The sequence below is a fragment of the Arachis duranensis genome, chromosome 3 (assembly GCF_000817695.3).
Source record: "Arachis duranensis cultivar V14167 chromosome 3, aradu.V14167.gnm2.J7QH, whole genome shotgun sequence".
NCBI classification, from domain to species: domain Eukaryota; kingdom Viridiplantae; phylum Streptophyta; class Magnoliopsida; order Fabales; family Fabaceae; genus Arachis; species Arachis duranensis.
This window is the reverse complement of record NC_029774.3, coordinates 57,961,768-57,981,227: the sequence shown is the minus strand read 5'-3', so window position 1 is coordinate 57,981,227 and position 19,460 is coordinate 57,961,768. Positions and strand designations below refer to the sequence as shown.

Sequence of the window (19,460 nt, the reverse complement as noted above, 5' to 3'; positions counted from 1 at the left end):
ACTGGGCGTGGCATGCTAGTACAAAATTCCAGAAAGTAAGATGGAGGACACAAAAGGGGCATGGCACGCCAGGTTGGGCGTGGCACGCCTGACCCATCAACTACTATGGACGTGCCACTTGACGTCGAAGACGTGGCATGCCAACTCACCATCTCATGAAGAACCTCCACTATGGCGTGCCACTTGGTGTCGAAGGCATGACACGCCAGCTCCAAAAAGTCACTCTGGCGTGCCACTTGAAGACCCAGGTGTGGCACGCCAAGCTTGAAGAGTGCACAAATACATGGGCATGCCACTTGAGCAGCACGGCGTGGCACGCTGGTACAAAAAGGACTGATGGCAATTGAAGACTGGGCGTGCCACTTGGAGTCGAAGGCGTGGCACGCCAATCCGAGCATGTCACTTAGGCGTGCCACTTGAAGGTCGAGGCGTGGCACACCAATTACTGGAGCAAGACAAGATCATGGGCGTGACACGCCGAATCTTTAGGCGTGGCACGCTGGTGTAAGTTTTCAGAGAAGATGGAAGAGGCAATTACATGGGGCGTGCCGCTTGGTATCGAAGGCGTGGCACGCCATCCACTATTCTTCACTTCGGCATGCCACTTGAGCAACTAAGCATGGCATGCCAGTGCCATTCAGAAGACAAAGAAGCATTGGGGCGTGCCACTTGAGTTCGTGGCGTGGCACGCCAAACAGAGGAACCACTCACTCACAAAGGGGCGTGGCACGCTAGATCCTGGGCGTGCCATGCTAGTGCAACTTTCCAGAGGAGCTTCACCAAGCACACAACAAGGCCGTGGCACGCTAGACCCTGGGCATGCCACGCTAGTTCAAGTTTCTAGAGGCAAAGGAAAGTGGAGAAAGCAAAGGGCGTGCCACTTGAGCTCGAAGGCGTGGCACGCCAACACAAGAATTCCACTATGGTGTGCCACTTGAGTTTGAAGGCGTGGCATGCCAAGGTTAATAAAGGGACGGGCGTGCCACTTGAAGAATTGAGCGTGGCACGCCAAGCTATTTTGAAGGGCACGTGACACGCCGGTGAAGCGCCAGCCACACGCCAGCTAAGGAGTCACGCTTATTGAGTGTTTTCTTTCCCTCCAAAATGTAATTTTCCCTTTTTCAATATCAATAATTATTTTTAAAATAGACATTAAATTTAGTTTTATGGTACTAATTAATTTGAGTTGTTAATAAAATTTTATAATTTTTAAATTTAATCTACTCAATTTATGTAATTTATTTTATTCTACTTTAACAAAAAATTGAGACGGACATTTTTAATTATTTATTTAGAAAGTATAACGAAATGAGTTATATCAATTAAAATTAATTATCGATAATTAATATCAATTAATTGATTGTATTAATTTGTAAGATCACTACTAGAAAATTAGTTATTACAAATGGATATTTCCGACGAATTTTATCCCACTGAAATACAGATAGAATTTTAGAGGAATTTTTTTGTCAGAAAACAAAAAAATAAATTAGCATAAATTACAGACAGAAAATAGAATCCGTCAATAATTCTGTCGGTAAAATTAATTTTTTTTGTAAAAAAAATAATTATAGACAAAAAATTCGTTTATAATTAAACAGACAAAATGCTGCATTTTTTTAAATTATTACAGACCAAAAAATCCGTCTGTAATTTCAAATTTTCCGTCGGAAATATTGATTTAAACCCAACTCTCCTTCCATCCTCTCGAGCTCCACACTCCAAAAGAAAGCTTCACAGTCATCTTCACAGTCATCTTCCTCTCCATTCACACTCCAAACCTTTCTCCTCAGCGCCTTCATCCACCGCATTCTTCCATCATTAACACCTTTGAGACTTCCATCACTCTCGTCGTCAATCATCGCTGTTCCCATGCTGTCCCTTCCCTTCCCCTCTTTTACGAGGACAAACCCTAATCCTCCTTCAGCGATTTTTTCTTCCCTTCAAACCTAACACCGATGGTGAGTATTTGAATTTTCTACTATATTTTCTTCCAGTTTTTGATACAATGAAATCCCATTATTACAATGTATTTTTCTACTGTATTTTCTTTTTCTCTAGGTTTTACAAGAATCACATTATCAGGATGGGCCACAACAATGCTTAGTTTATATACAAAGGTTTAAGTAAATATTCTAGGAAGACATCTATATATTGATACTGCACGAGATTTGAAAGCTCTAGCACAATGGTGAGAACAACTTTTTTTTTTCATCATTTTCCCCCTTTTTAGAGTCTATTTGTTTATGACTCTTATTATGTTGAGTATAATTGGGATGCTTTGGATATATAAGGAGTTTAAAGGAAACCATATATCACTCTTTATAGGTCCTCTCCTGAATGGAGTGCAAGTGACAGCACAAAATCCTGAGAAAGGTGGAACATTTGTGACTAATAGAGAGCGAATATGTCATATAAAGGTTATAGTCTATAGTTGAGGCTTTAGAATTTTCCTTGCATTTTGCTTGGTTCACAGATGCTGTGAAATAATTAGCTGCTGTTATTTGTTGGCTATCATTTTGGTGCTATGGATTTTCTATTTTATCTTGAGATTATGTTTAGGTGATGAACTTAATTCCAGGGAAAGGTGAGAAAATATTTAAAAAATTGGAATAGTTTCTCTAGTTAAAATTTAGGTGTTTGCTACTCTGTTGATTGAATCAGTGCACAGGTCAATTCAACTAATTGACTTATTGTTCTTTTTTGCAATTGAACTAATCTGTCATGTTAGAGTTGTTTGTGCCAGTTGACCTGTTCTGTTAGTTACAGATTAGAATGGAACCAAATAAAAATGGCACATTATAAGGGTTTAGGTAGAAGGTCCAAATCAGTGGTGTGTTGCAACATGGGTTAAAGAAATTTATCTGCAATACTGTTGAATTTTCCAGCCGACTTTGCTAAATCACATGTAATTTATTTAGCACTTGTAATTTTTTGTCTTAATAGAGTCATCAAATGTAAGAAAATCTCTGGTCCTCTGGTCATGTGCCTCTGGTCCTCCTCCTTCAACTATATCTATTTTGGAAACATAGAAGGAAATCTGTTTATGCAGAAAAAAGTTATATTGATAGCTAAGATAGTGGTATAGATCTTAGTACAGGTTTACACTAATAATAATTTCCATTAAATTTGCACAATTGGATTATCTATAGTGTATGCTTTGATTTACCTTGAATTATGACTCCACTAGGTAGCTTCAAAGTCCTAGATGCTTCACATAAAGAACAATAAATCACATATCACAATACATTAACAATTTTTGTCATTTCACACAAACAAAAAATTAAGAATCAATATGAAGAGAGACAAAAACTTTATAACTTCAGGTTCCTTCATTTCTGGCATAATTTAGCGCAGCAAAAGCAAGAGAAGCTTTATAAATCAAATGGTTAATACCCAGAAAATTCATAACTAGCCTTCTGAAAAATCTTCTCTCTATTATTGCTCTGAGACTATTATTTTCTAAGCCTTTAAGTACAGCACATTTGAGATTTGCATTCTCCATGCACCTGGAATTTTTTTTATAAAGTTTGAAGCAACTAAACATTAACTGTATCCAAAGGACAAAGCTTATCATGTTTGCTTTTTTTTCTTTTTTCTTTTTTTTTTATTATTTCTTATCTGTATACCTGTATACCTGAATTTTGGCCTCTACTATGGAGGGATAGATAAGGTGCACTCAGGTGAGTTTTTGTATACTACTACACCACCAACAACTAAATAATGGTGATGCTGATGATGATGCTTTTTCTAACCATTCATTCCTTTGGAGTTGGAATTTTTAATTCACCTTGCAGGCCCTAAATCCCTCATACACTATGCCAAGTTTCATAATTATCAGTACAAGTATCCTTGTTTTTGTTTACATCATATATATATACTATAATATCAGAGAAAGTATTTTTAGTGCCATTTTTTGTAGTCTAATTAATAGCACTTTGATCCGGCCCTCTCCCTTAAAGAATACCAATAATATCGAATAAGATACCTACTTATGATTTCTATTCTTGTGATATGTATTTGTACTAGTACTATATTATGATTGTAAACTATATACGTATACTTTTTTGTTCATATTAAGTTAAATCTATAATAAATGCATAGATATTTGTATGGTTTGGTGTAGAGCTTAGTTACCATCCAACAATATTGTGTGTGTCTCTCCGTATATATATAAAAAATGTTAGGAGTCATTTATTTTTAATCATTATTTAGTTATTAATTTAATTTTTTAATTTAATAATTTAATAATATATCATAGTTTCTTATATGTCAAGACTGCTAGCATTCCTTTGCATATAAATTAGTTGTGTTCCCAACATAGAGACTTGGGGTCAATATTTGTAAATTGTGTTTGGGAAAAAGAAATTTTCAAAAATATTTATTTGACTTACCACTATTTCATACTTGATGGGCATAACACAATAATAATAACAATTAATAAGAGTTATATTAAATAATAAAAGGGTTTTTTCCTTTCCTCAAAATACCAGAGCACTTTCCTTGTATGTTATGTTCCACTAGGTTGAGAGAGCATAGGGGGAAGCATAAACATATATAAGTAAGATAGATAGATAGATAGATAGATAGGGCAGGGGGCAGGGGGCAGGGGGCAGGGACAGTGCACAGAGGTTGTACATGAGATAAAATAAAAATTTATATGCAAAGCTAGTTTAACCGAACCATATGAGTTGTAAACTTGTAATTTTAAGGGTTATCATGGTGCATGGTTATCGTGGTGCAAGGTGTATATCTCTTCTCTGGTCTAATTTTTTGCAGAGATAAAATTCTAAACAAAGGGACCAAAACATTTTTTTTCTTATGCATGCAAATTTTCCCAAAACATATGGCAATTGGCAGTAGGGCTCTCCATTAATGCTCGTCATTTTTCTTGAGGAAAATCTAGAATTGAGTTTATATTAAGAATTGACTAATTTTTACCACTTTTCTTTCAGATAAGAGAGATTCGTCAGAAATATGATATGGTGACCTACCTGTTGGAGTATATTGACTATCCTGACCAAAGTATGTCTTTTCGGAGTTAAAACTCAACTTATTGCACGTTCATATGCTGTGGAGCATAAGTTCTTTTTATTTTTATATTCTTAAGTTGCACTTCATTTCTTTTCCGATGGTCAAACTCTAATTTATTTGCTATAACTTTTGGTCATGTTGAATTTTGTCCTAATCCTTCCAAAAAATTCAAGTTCATCTCCCAGATTTACTGAAAGTCCATGTTTTGAACCTTCTATGTGATCTTTGTCTATCTTCTAATGGTATTATCCAATGAACAAATTTTACACTGAACTTTTATAGCCTTTGCCTACTCCTTTTCTTCTTCAAAGAAAAATTATCCATATAATTGTAGGTACTTTAGTAGTGCAAATATCATAATTAGTATATCCAACTTATGCCCGAATTCTCCTTATAGATTGATCTGCTGTCAGTTCCTTATAGATTGTCATAATTGTAGGTACTTTAGTAGTTTCCTTTATCTTGTTAAGTTTCTCTCTTTTGTTCTTCGCTTTTGAGAATTTTTTTTCTGTCCTCCAGTACACATCTTTTGCTTTCTAATAAATTTCTTTTTGTTAAGAAGTTGTGGGCTCAGTTATTCATAGGAAAAATGATGTTTCTGAAAAGGAGAAAGCAAGGATCTATGAGACTATGTAGGGTTTGAAACTAGTGGCACAGTTTTAATAGTCATTTGTTTGCTGTGAAAAAGCAACAATGACACGTTTGAAATCATTGTATGCATCTCTATGGTTTAAAACGTATGTTGATTCTTGTTTGCAACAACTCACCCGAAAGATCTGTATAAATTTTCATTAACAATGAAAATGATGTGCAAAGATGTGTTCTGTTGGACTTCATCCTACTTTTAATATTTATGTTTGATTGTTTCTATCAGTTTGTTGCAGCCACCCAACCCATCAATGCTTTGGCATTTGTATTTTTGCAAACTATAATCTCTCTCTTTACGTGAGGTATTTCATTATGCCCTCTTTGTGTTTGATTAAAATACAGCATTCTTTTTTCATTTTGTTCTTACATTCATCTGCTTCATTTTGCAGATGGTTATTACCACCCTGGGTGATCTGCATAGGCTCTATCCGGGGATCATATTGCAAAATAAAGTTTTGAGGATTAAGGATAAGTCTATTGATCAGGTTCAAACATCCCTTTGAATATCAATTTTTGTTCCTAATTGTGATTCATTAAATCTTAGTCTCCCTGAATATGAATGTAACTAATTTTATTTTTTTTTCCTCAGACTCTAGCCTACTTTTGTGAGGTTTTGAAGTCTATTGAGGGTGTTTTTCCAGAACCCAGAACTAGAGAGAATAGTCCAAGATCTTCTAATACCTCACCGCTTAGGACTCTCAGAATTCAGTCTTTGGAAAAGCTGAATCCAATTAATTTGAAGCACTTGTCTTTCCATATGTCACCATCCCACAAGGCAACTCAACAAGAAGATTAATGAGGAACTAGACAGAAATGGAAGTGAATCACAAAGATGGAAAAGCTGAAATGGATGACACACCACTGTCATAGCTGATAGTTTTAGTATGGTTGAACAATATACTGAGAATTATAGTTGATTATCCATACACTTTGTTTATGTTTTGAATTATATTGACTTGCTTGATTATAGTACTTTTTTAGTTTGATAATAAGATGAATTTGTTTATTTTTTGAAATATTATAAATATTTGAATTAGATATAAATTTGTATTAAATTTATATTTATTTTATATGAAAACAAGTTTATTTTATAATTAAAAAAATAAAAAAAATTCTATTTTACATTACTAACGGATTTACAAACGAATTTTCTGTCTGTAATTAGAGTGTGAGATGATTTTTTAAAGTTCAAATTACAGATGGAAAATCTGTCGAAAAATTCGTCTGTAATTACATACAGAAAATTCGTCTGAAAATCTGTCTGTAATTATACAGAAAATTTGTCTGAAAATTCATCTGTAATTACAAACGAAAAATTCGTCTGAAAATCCGTCTGTAATTACAGACGGAAAATCCGTCGAAAAATTCGTCGCCTTTGGGAAATGGTTCAAGAATTTACAGAAGAAAAATCCGTCAGTAACTGGTAAAAATCTGTCGATAATTTTTCGACGGAAAAAAAATCCGTCGGTAAATAATTTCTGACGGGGCTTTTACAGAGGGACAAAATCCGTCGGTAATTTCGTCGGTAACCGAAAATCCGTCTATAATAAAGACTAAATCTGTCTATAAATTTGTTTGTATTAATCTATTTTCTAGTTGTGGATATATAACGTATAATAAATGTTGTGAAATTAATTATAATAAATTAATAATTGAAAAATAAAAATAAAAATGGACTTTTTTATTGTTTTTTAATGACTACACGTTTTTATAATTTCACTTTCTCTTTATCTTTTCTTTTCACATTTATTTCTTTTAATTGATTGAACTAAATCAATTACACTAATTATTTGTATTAACTAATTAAGTACTTTTTAATGGGTTATTATAATTGTGTCTTTATAGCATAGGTTAAAAATATTATAAAAAATATTTTATAAAAATTGTTGAAAAATAAATATTTTTAAAATGTGTCCTTAAGATACAAATTAACTAAATTATTTTTCAATTTAATGTGTTTGATTCATTCAATTATATTAATTATAACTAATCAATTATGTAATTTGATTTGATTAGAATAAATATTTTATCATTTAATATTTTATTTGATTCGTTAAATTACATTAATCATAACTTCAAATATTTAATTTAATTAGAGTAAATATCAATTTATTTTAAATTTTTTTATTCATTAAACCAAATTAATTATAACTAATTTATTATTTAATTTGATCGAGATAAATATTAAATTTTTTAATAAATAATATATAACGCAATGAAATAAATGAACTCGATCAATATAACTTATTATCTTATTATTTTATATATCTGTTTTCTCCTTCTCTATTCTATACTTCAGGTAAAATATTTATAATTTTTTATTTTTATTTAAATAATGCATGATTATATTAATTTAAGAAAATATCTTCATTATAATTATATCAAATCAATATTTAATGCGTTATTAAATTACTTATCAATCATCGATATTTTTAATCATTCCTGCTCATATTTTTTCATTAATTATTTTACTTTTTATATTTACAGTAAATATTGAATGTAAAAAAGAAAAAAAATAATATTGAATGTTATCTATTTTATTTATTTAGAGACACAATTAAATTTGATATTATTATAGCAAGTATCTAGAATTAATAATAACATGATACTATAATTTTAAGTTGTATAATATAATAAAAAATATAGCAATTTATGTATGCTTCCTATATAGCAATAATATTATATATATTTATATATCTCATCTTTTAGCTCTTTCCTAAAAATATTAGCATATAATTAATGTCGATAACATATATATTTAGTAAGTATCTCCATTGAAAATATTTGTTAACTATTACCGTGTATAATTAGTGTGTGTATATATATAAGGATTAATAGTGAATTGTTACAATTATTTATCATTTAGAAAATTCATACCTCAGACATAGATCTTCTTCTGTTTATTATTTTTCATACCTAAGGGCTACTAACTACGATTCTATCAACAATATTACCTCTGGTAGATTATGTAACGAAAAAATTTGAAAAATAAAGGCAAAAATTATAAGGTTATGGAAAGTCCCATCCAAATTTGATAAGAACAAGACGACTTACATAGAAATGATTCTCATGAATGATAAGGTAAGTTGATTATTTTCCATGATTCTTTCAAGTGATGCTAGATCCATTTTATAAATATTTTTTGTTCATATTTTAAGTTTATTTGATAAATACACCCTTGCACGAATCAAAGACAGTCCAATTTTATAGATTTATAAGTGCTAATAGCCTTTATATTTAATTTGTTTTATAGTGTGATAATAGCTAATATATTTGTTGGTGGATTTGACTATTACTATATTATTTATGATCACATTCAGTATATATGTCTGATTTATTGAAGAAAGTAGATTATTATAACTGATCAATAAATATTTTAGAGTTAATCCAATTAACACTAGATTTAAAAAAATCAAACAATGCATAACATATTACTTTTTATTAATCAAATTATTATAATTCAAATTAATTTTAAAAAATAATTTAAAATTTTAATTTCAATCTTATTACGTGCATGACACGGGTAATTATACTTGTATAAATATAAAAATAAGGTTTAATTACTCCGTAGGTCCCTATAGTTTTATTGAATTTTCAATTAGGTCCCTATATTTTTTTCTTTTCAATTGACTCCCTATACATTAAATTTTTTTTAATTTAATCCCTACCATGACAAAACTCTTTAAAATAATAGAATATTCTATTAAAAAAAATAGAATATTCTCATAATTAAGTTAGAATAGTTAATTGACTACACCTCCTTTGTTTTAAATACCAAAACAACCCTGGATATTTTGTCCAAAGTGAAAGAACCTACCCAGCCCTAACTTGTTCTCTGAAGTTCCTGTTCAGTGGCGTTTCTCTTTCATTCGTTGGTGTCATCGTCCATGGCGGTGTGAGCATCTGTCGGTTGGTAGTCCTCCGTCTCTTTTGGTCTGGTCTGCGCTGTCCATCTATCTACTCTACTCTGCTCCACGTAGTTTGTCCGTGGGTTCTGTCGCGTTCCCTCGCTGTTCCCTCTTCGTATCCTTCACTCTCTAACTGTATTTGCCTTTCTTTTTTTCTTTTGTTTTAAAATGGTATTTGTTTCCTCAGCTACTATGGACAGGGAGTAATTCAGGGTGGATATTCCTGACACAGAGAATTAGAGGTCAGAATGCAACGATGAAGATGATTTGGAGGATCGTTTTATTGATGATAATCCTAATCCAGAGTTTTCCCACCATCTTCTATTTCTAATGAAGGCACGTTCAATGTTCATGCCTCTGCTATCTTGCTTGTGTGTGTTCCGGTTTCATTTGACTTTTCTCCACTTTATCTTGTATAATTTTTTTTGGAAAAGATATTAATTACTGCAATTGTAGAGTACTTTTAATGGAATTTGAACATGTTTTGATGCACTCTTAAGGGCTTGTTTGGGTGAACTTTTAAGAAAAGATATTTTTTGAGTTATCTTTTTTTAAAAGATCTTATGAAAAAGTGAAAGTAATTTTATGTTTGGATATCTCATGCAAAAAGATCTTTTTATCTATCAATTGTGTTTGGGTATAACAAAACAAAAGTACTTTTTGTGCTTGTTTGGGTGTTATGATCTTGATAAAAAAAGATATTTTTTCAATAAAAAATATCTTTAGGATGTTTGGCAAATTTCTAGTAGTAAAAGGGCTTATTTGGGTGAACTTCTAAGAAAAGATATTTTTTTGAGTTATCTTTTTTTGAAAGTTCTTTTGAAAAAGTAAAAATAATTTTATGTTTGGATATTTCATGTAAAAAGATTTTTTATCTATCAATTATATTTGGGTATAACAATATAAAAGTATTTTTTGTTTATTTATTACCTGAAAAATATTTTTTTAAGAAAAAAATATCTTTTAAAAAAAGATGTAAATTGCAGCTTCTCAAAAAACATGTTTTTTTATTTTTCTAGTGCTTTTACTTTTACTGATAGAAATTTGCCAAACATCCTAAAAAATAAAAAAATATTTTTATATTAAAAAAATATCTTTTGTATTAAGATAATGGCGCCCAAACAAGCACTAAATCGAAAGACTTTTAAATATAAACAAAGTCAAAACAATACCCTTTTGTCTTTCATTACCTTTATAATTTTTCCAATGTCTTTTGATATTCACAAATGATAGATAGTTACATTGTTTATGCTTCTGATGATATCAAACCAGAAGGTAAGAAAAGCAAACATAGATGGCTTAAGAAGAAGTATCATTTGGTAGAATCAGATGATGATGGTGATGGTGATGGCGATAGTATTATTCAAACAGTTTTGGAAACTAACAATGTTCTTTAAGATAGTCAGATGCACAGGTGATATCACTAATTCTAAATTATAGTTTGTATGCATGCTTTGTTTTCTTTGCTTTAATGTTTTTTAAGTTTTTTAATTTATTCATGATTTTTGTTTCAATGAATCAGGGAAGCAGATCTGTCGGACAAAAAGAGAAATGTTGGGGATGTTAAAAATTCAAAAAAGAAAAAGAAGGAAAAAAAATCAAGAGTTCCCATAATGAGCGTTCTATAAAACTAGACAAAGTGAGCAAGATAAGCCAAAAATTGAGATGACCCTGGATATTCTAGCAGGGGTTTTGTTAATTGATGAATTGACGTATGAAATGGTTTTGTTGATTATGAATTTTGTTTATTGTTGATTGTTGTTGTTGTGATTATGTGGATTATGAAATTGGATTTTCTTTTTCTTTTTTTATTGTCTTGAATTTGTCGGGATTATTTGTAAGAGTCCCTTCTTCGGGAAACTAAATTATAAACGAATTAGTGACTGTTGATACTATTTGGCATGGTTTAATCCAAGAATGTGTATAGAAAATTCTGGACTGTTGCCTTATATATCTTGTCTTTTGTTGATACTTGAGAAAATATGTATTGCTTGTTCTAGCCTAAACATAGGAAAAATTCATGCGTTCAATATACTTGCTGTTGGATTTTTGTCATTCAAATTGGTTCTCTTGTCTGAGGAATTATATAGAAATTAATTTTTGTAAACAATTTTAGTTATTACTCTATCAATGATTTTTGTTATCATATGTCATATGGAAGTTCTGTCATTATGTTGATATGATCATATATGGTTGCATATATTTGCTTTCATATGCAATAAATTGCTCTTGCAATTGTGTGATGATTAATCTTTTTTTTTCTTTTTTTTAATCCAGACATTAGTTCGATACTAGTTACCTGTGATAGTGATTGTTTTTAACAATGGAGGTGTATATAGTGGTGATCGGAGAACTTCCAAAGAGAGTGGGAGGCTGCAACACATGAGCTGATTTTGGTGGAAAGAGCTATCTTGTTGGGATACTTGATGAACTCAAGTATGCTATTTCAGAATTCTTCTCGGCTCGAAAATTGGCCGTTATCAATGTTATTGTTTTTCCTATGCTGGTTCAGAGAGTGGGAGACTGCAACATGCTTTCCAGATTATCTGTATTACGTTGAAACTATGTTTTCTATGGTTTTTTTTTTTAGATTTCAAATTTTATAACACAAATTACATAGCCTTGCGATTGTCTATGGTGTACCATGATATGATAAAGATACAAACTATATTTTATGACACAAATATAAAATGTTACATGGTCATAATGGATACTTGAATGATGGAAACTGAATTTTATATATACTTATTACTATTATTTTTGTTTCATTTTAGCCATTCCTTTTTTTTTGTATGTTCTTAAGGTATTTTGGATGTTAAAAAAGAAAAGAGAAGGTATCTGGTACAATTTGTATATAAATAAGCAAAAGAATGATGGTAACAAAATAAAAGGGATTATAGGAATATCTTTCATGTCGTAAAGTCATTGAATAGGGGATATAGGAATATCTTTCATTAAATATTTATAGTTTCACTTAATTTTCAATTAGGTCCTTATACTTTTCTTCTTTTCAATTAGGTCCCTAAGGGTATACAAGTAATTTCACAATTCACTAACATTTTTGTTGACGTTTAATGTTAACAGTAACTAAATTGAAACATAAAATTACTGTATAGAGACCCAATTAAAAAGAAAAAAAATATGAAAACCTAATTAAAAATTCGGTATAGAAACTTGCAGAATAATTAACCTAAAAATAAAAATTCTTAAGTATATAACATAGAGATTTTTTCTATACAAACACAACAAATTTGTATAAAAAAGAACTCAAACTGAAATATGTCCTACTTAAACTAAATCCAGATTTATGTTTTAGTAAATATAGAAATCCAAACTTTTGTATTTTCTTTCTTTATTTTTCTTCTAAAATTTCTGTATTTATAGTACAATAAAATTTTCTGTTTATCGTTAAAAAGAAGAAAAAAAACATAAATAACACAAAATTATGTGTTTTCATATATAAATTTCTCCATATTTTTTTCAAAAACTTTTGTGATTTTTAAAACGTTCATTATAATAATTTTTGTTCTTAAAATTGAAAAAAAAATGAAAATACCAAAAATTTAGTAGCAGAAAACACAAAAATTTATGTGCTAAACACATAATAGTTAAGTCGATAAAATAAAAAAAATTTCTTCTACATTTTTTTGTTTCACTTCTCTATTCTTCTGTCTTTTTCATAAAATTTAAAAAACACAGAAAACAAAAAGAAGAAAAAAAACATACGAGGAGAAAATCTAAAAGAAGAAGAAAAATATAAAGAATTTTAGAAACTCAACTTAGAGTGCATTAATAAAAACAAGAAAAAAAATTATGATTAAAAGTGTTTTATTGGACTTAATTATAGATATTATTTGATTATCAAACATTTTTGATAAATCAAGTGCCTCACTACTTTTTTGTTTTTTAAATTTCATTTTAGTGGTGATCGAAGAATATAAGAGTGTGATGTTAATGATGATGAGTGATAGCAAAAAATTAATGTGCTCGGATACTGACAAGTGTATCAAATCGTTCAAGTAATACTACGATGAGTGGATGTCGTTTTCACGAGAATTAATGAATTAAGGCAAGCAACGTCTAATTAAATCTCTAATTAGATTAATCAAACCTTGGTTAGAGAATTATGGATCTTGAAGAAATAAAAGAACAGATAAGAGAAAAATTAGGAGAAGGTTTAGAGAATTAAGAAGTAATAATAATTGAGAAAGTTTTGGCTTCAGAGATATTTGATTCTTAAAAAAAATAGTACTTGTGTTTTCTTACTTTGACTCATGTAAAAATCTTTTCACAGCAAATCATTTATAATCAAATTTTAATTCCTTGATAATTTAATTTCTCTTAACCCAATTATTCACCACTTTCTCGGTCAATTAATTAAGAGGTGAAGAACGATTTCAATTTTAAGCCATAAAAATTCAAAAACTATTTCTAGTTAAATTATATGTTATGTATTCAACACTAGTTATAAAAAATTGAAGATTATGAGATGAGTTTCAAGCTAATTCTGAAATTAATTTTTCTGAAATAATAGCATAATTCAAGACAGAATTAGAATATTTTTCAATACTTCTAATCATTAATAATGAAGAACGAAACTCAATATTGAAAAGTAGAAAAACATGAATTAAAATGAAGAAAACACTCACATTATAAATCCATAAACCAAACAGAGCTTCTAACCTTCAACAATGGAGATTTAGTGACTCCTGATAATGAAGAAAACTAAAGAGATGAGAGATATGCATGTATGGTGATTCTAGATCCTCTGAATGTCTCTTTCTTGTGAACCTTGTTCACTTATTTATATCCTAAGTTCTATCTAAAATTCAAATTCAAAAGCTAACTCTAATCTTATCTTTAGGAATGATAAGATAACTACCTACTTAAATTCAAATTAAATTTTAATAACATTTCAAATCTAATATGGAATTAAATCCTAATAACCAAATCTTTATCTTTTTAGAAGGAATTGATGCTAACTAATCTTTTGAATCTTGAATCTTCATATGAGATTAAGGCTTTTCATGATTGCATATTGAAATTAAGCCTAGGCAAGTTTTGGGCACCCAGTTTTGATATTTTGGGTCCTGGTTGGATCTCCTTTGGACTGTATTTGTGAGTTCTTGCTAAAAACTCATTAGTTCTTAATTATTTTGAGAACAAAAACTTCTGAAAATACAATAATACTAAAACAACTCCAAAATACTTGATTAGTTTTAAAAAACGTTGAAAAAGATATTGAAAAAGATTTAAGAAAAATATTAAAAATGAAACCTAAAAACTATTAAAGATGCCTAGATATCATAATATCAAACTTAAAACTTTGCTTGTCCTTAAGCAAAAAAAGATTTATAAACAGAGTTTATCTTAGTGAAAAGAATAAGAGTTTGTAATTTCAAGTTCAAAAATAGAAGTGAGATTTATGAAAATATTTGTGATTACATTCGGGCTTCTCTTATCTTTAATGAATTTTGCATAATTAGAATTTTAGAATTTTCAAAAACTTATATCTGTTAGGACATTTGACTCTAAATATTTTGCACAAGGCAGTTCTTAATGGGATTTTAATCGATAATCCCAGACCAATTGGCCTAAGTTACCGGGTGATAAAGCACCCCTCAGATCTAATTACCAAAGCCATCTCCTTGATACAATCACATTACAAGCACATAATGCCCAAAGCCTCTTTGTACTTTAAATGCTTTGTCTCAAGGCAACACTTAATACGGGCTTCCAATCGATAATCTCAAATCAATTGGCCCAAGTTACCAAGTGATAAAATACCACTCGAATTTACTTGCTCAAGTCTCTCCTTAAAACACAAACATCATAGGCACATAACTAGACTCTAGTTATTAGTGCTCAAAGCCTTATAACTTTAGAATTTTATTATCTTTCCAAATTTTATTTAACTACTTCAAGGAATTTATCATTGAATTCTCATAGTACTTCTTCAAATACTTTATTTTTGGAGGTTCTCTTTCCGTTTTCACAAGATTCAAATATCTTAGGTTCATTAAATGTAACCACATTTTTTTAGAACCACCAGTTTTGTTTTGAACTCTTTTTTTATTATTCAATTTTTTCATCAAGATATTCTCCATACAAACCGATCACTAGAGGAACAAACATACAAGTTTAAGCACTATACAAATAAAAGGAAAAATGAACAGAAAATGAAATACATGTAGGAAAAGAAACAAAGAACAAAAAGAGAAAACAAAAGGAAAAAGAAACAACTAACCACCAGAAAAGAGAGTTCATCATACCCAAATCACTTATTCATCATCAATGCTTTCTTCATCCTCGGTCTTGACTCTTTCTATTTGTATTCTTCCATTATGCAGAGCAAGATTGTGAGAACTAGACCGAACTCGTGCATACGCACACACTGAAAAATTTGCAAGTTGTGTGTACGAACAACATGAAACGTACACATAGGCTGGAAAAGTCGTTTGGTGCGTGCACATGCACAAGCCCTGTTTTTAACTGTTTTACATTTCTGGCAATCTTATAAACTTCTGTAGTACTCGTTTAAGACCCCTTAGCTAGTGTTTAGGCTTTGGATTAAGGGAGAGTGCATTGAGTATACTTAAATGAATAATTTTAGTTATGAGTTTAGAGTCGGTTACTTAGGTTTTGGAAGGTTGTGGATGAAATTAGTGAATGTTGAGTTGTGATTCTTTGAGGAGATTTTGAGAAATTAAATACTGATGATGGTTATGATGAGCTTGGAACTTAGAAAGGATTGGTGAACTTATTGGATATCGATAGTGAGCCGGGCACTATATCCCAAGAAGAATAGTGTGCAGGACACTATATCCCTGGGATGAATTGTGATGATACATTGTTTTGGTAAGTCGCTATGCACCTCGGGCAAGGACGGTGGTGAATCCCGCTTGTCGAGGTAGCGGTGTCGGCGTAGGGGCTATGGCAGTCTCCATCCTATGTTTAGATGTGAGGGTTGTGGTAGTCTCCCGCTCACATAACCTTCTTTGCCGCAAGAGTGAACTCAGACACTATAACCTGAAAAAAGTGTGCCAAACACTATATCATTGGAACGATAGTGTGCATGACGCTATATCCCTGGGTACACAAGAGTGAGCATGGCACTATATCCCTGGACATGGCAGAAAGGCTACATCCAAAAGGATGTGTCCGGTTGGTAGTTAAACCGACAAGTGATATCACGAGCCAAATAGGATAGGCATTCATCATATGCATCTTCTATATGCTTGTTTGCTTTATTTAACTTCTGTTATGCCTAAATGAATCACATGCCTACTTGCTATTTGTTTGACTTGCTGAATATGTATATTACTTATGCTTTACTTGTTTGTATTATTTGTGTTTTCTGCTGGGATTGAGGTTGCTTAGTAGGTTCGCGAAGGCTGTGGGATCGCAAGGAGGGTAGGTTCGCGAAGGCTGTGGGACAGCGGTGACTAGTATTAGTTAGAAATCCCTTAAGTTAGATTATCCTATTTGTGGTTTAATTTATATATATTTCGTTAGGCATGAATATCTGTATCGATGTGACGTTCTAGGATTGCCTTTGGCTTCCTGAAACCATATATCTTATCTATTGGGCACTGTTACCATACTGAGAACTTCCGGTGCTCATACCATATATTGTTGTTGTTTTTCAGATGCAGATCGCAACCCACCTCAGTGATTTGCAGATTGGTGATACAGCGGAGGATGGCTTTACTTTTATTTGTCATTCTGCTTTACTTTTTGTTGTAGTTGTTCTCTCATCTTTTGTGTAATTTTTTGCCTTAGAAGCTTTTGCTTTAAACTTTGAGGGATAGGAAATAAGCCTTTTATAAAAACTCTATTGTATTTTTGACTAGTCGGCCTAAACTTCACGAGCTGCTGTTAGTTCCCCTTTTTGATAATGTGTGTGTGTGTATGTTTGTATATCTATTAGCTACTACCTTGTATCTTGGAGCTTTATGCAAGGTTGTATATATTATGTTCTGTTCTTGTTGTGCCTATGCTTTTTAGTTAGCGTGTGTGAATGTTTTGCGCTTGTAATTATATATTATTGTATGGGTTTTAGAACTGTCATGACGCTTGTTATCATTTGCTTTACGATTAGAGGTAAGGCTTTAAGGTAACAGAGTGTTACATTGGTGAGGGACCGTCGGGCACTGATGACTGCAATCCGAGCGGTGGTGGTTGGACGCTGGGGGCCCAGTTTTGATGTTTTGGGTTCCGGTTGGGTCTTCTTTGGATTGTATTTTTTGTTTTCTTGTCCAAAAAAGCTTTAATTCTTGATTACTTTGAGAATAAAAACTTCTGAAAATACAATAATACTAAAATAACTCCGAAATACTTGATTAATTTTGAAATTTTACTAGAAAACATAAGAATTTTGCTTAAGATTTAAGAAAACTAATGAAAAGGAAGCATAAAAACTACTAAAGATGCTTAGGCATCAATGAGATGTAATGGTAAAACTGAACAAAAATATTAACTAGTTAATTGTCAAAATATTAATAGTAGTGTAAAATTAAAACTTATACAAAAAAACATTACAATAAAGTTGAATTAAATTAAAAGCGTTAGAAATATTTTTGAAGAATCTCAAAAATTATTTGAAATAAAAAGTATTCTTTACTTAAAAAATAACAATTTTGAGTTCAATTGGACATGACCTTTTAAATATATGCAACTTTTAAACCTGGCTTTCATAGAGGTTGGAAATTAGATCGAGTTTTTCTATAAAGCAACATAGTAATGCTCTAATTGCTCATTGGTGCACGAAATTGCAATCACACTTTTGCAATCCGCACAACTAACCAGCAAGTGCACTGGGTCGTCCAAGTAATACCTTACGTGAGTAAGGGTCGATTCCACGGAGATTATTGGTTTGAAGCAAGCTATGTTTATTTTATTATTCTTAGTCAGGATTTCAATTAAAATTATCAGTTGAATTATTAGAAAAATAAAAGAGCGTGAATTAATTACTTGTAATGCAGTAATGGAGAATATGTTGGGGTTTTGGAGATGCTTTGTCCTCTGAATCCCTGCAACATAATATTCAACTCAATAACATAATTGCAAAGTTCCTTCCATGGCAAGCTCTATGTAGGGTGTCACCGTTGTCAATGGCTACTTCCCATCCTCTCAGTGAAAATGGTCCAGATGCTCTGTCACAGCACGGCTAATCATCTGTCGGTTTTCAATCAGGTTGGAATAGAATCCAATGATTCTTTTGCGTCTGTCACTAACGCCCAGCCTTCAGAAGTTTGAAGCTCGTCACAGTCATTCAATCTTGGAATCCTACTCGGAATACCACAGACAAGGTTAGACTTTCCGGATTCTCATGAATGCTGCCATCACTCCGGCTTATACCACGAAAATTCTCATGAACAGAGGTAGTTGTCAGACACATGTTCATGGGTTGAGGAAGGTGATGAGTGTCATGGATCATCACCTTCTCCATAATTAAGCGCGAATGAACATCTTAGATAGGAACACGCATATGTGAACGGAAAAATATAAGTAATTGCATTAATTTATCGAGACGCTGCAGAACTCCTCACAATTGCATTAATTCATTGAGACGCTGCAGAGCTCCTCACCCCCAACAATGGAGTTTAGAGACTCATGCCGTCAAAGAGTATGTAGTTCAGATCTGAAAATGTCATGAGGTACAAAATAAGTCTCTAAAAGTTGTTTAAATAGTAAACTAGTAACCTAGGTTTACAGAAAATGAGTAAACTAAGATAATTGGTGCAGAAATCCACTTCTGGGGCCCACTTGGTGTGTGCTGGGGCTGAGACTTAAGCCTCTCACGTGCTTGCACTGTTTATGGAGTTGAACACCAGGTTGTAACGTGTTTTGGGCGTTGAACTCCAACTT

The 19,460-nt window shown here is 31.5% G+C and overlaps 1 protein-coding gene across 3 annotated transcripts; it reads left to right on the top strand.

Annotated features, from left to right (window-relative positions):
* Positions 1 to 1,676: 1,676 nt before the first annotated feature.
* Positions 1,677 to 6,330, top strand: LOC127745785 (uncharacterized). Of its 3 annotated transcripts, XR_008007340.1 has the most exons (7): positions 1,677 to 1,961; positions 2,062 to 2,191; positions 2,329 to 2,420; positions 4,956 to 5,025; positions 5,909 to 5,984; positions 6,072 to 6,167; positions 6,272 to 6,330. XR_008007340.1 is itself a non-coding variant. In XM_052259597.1 (5 exons), the coding sequence occupies exons 1-4, from the start codon at positions 2,247 to 2,249 to the stop codon at positions 6,139 to 6,141; spliced, it is 390 nt and encodes a 129-aa protein (XP_052115557.1). In that variant the 5' UTR covers positions 2,213 to 2,246; the 3' UTR covers positions 6,142 to 6,167; positions 6,272 to 6,330. The 3 variants fall into 3 exon arrangements, 1 of the variants encoding a protein (XP_052115557.1); XR_008007339.1 differs by lacking the exon at positions 2,329 to 2,420; XM_052259597.1 differs by lacking the exons at positions 1,677 to 1,961; positions 2,062 to 2,191 and having other exon boundaries at positions 2,213 to 2,420.
* Positions 6,331 to 19,460: the final 13,130 nt, after the last annotated feature.

Coding starts and splice junctions, on each gene's coding strand:
- LOC127745785 (XM_052259597.1), top strand. CDS start 2,247: ATGACTCTTATTATGTTGAGTATAATTGGGATGCTTTGGATATATAAG. Junction 2,421..4,955: donor AGCGAATATGTCATATAAAG/GTTATAGTCTAT, acceptor CTTTTCTTTCAG/ATAAGAGAGATTCGTCAGAA. Junction 5,026..5,908: donor TATTGACTATCCTGACCAAA/GTATGTCTTTTC, acceptor TGTTTCTATCAG/TTTGTTGCAGCCACCCAACC.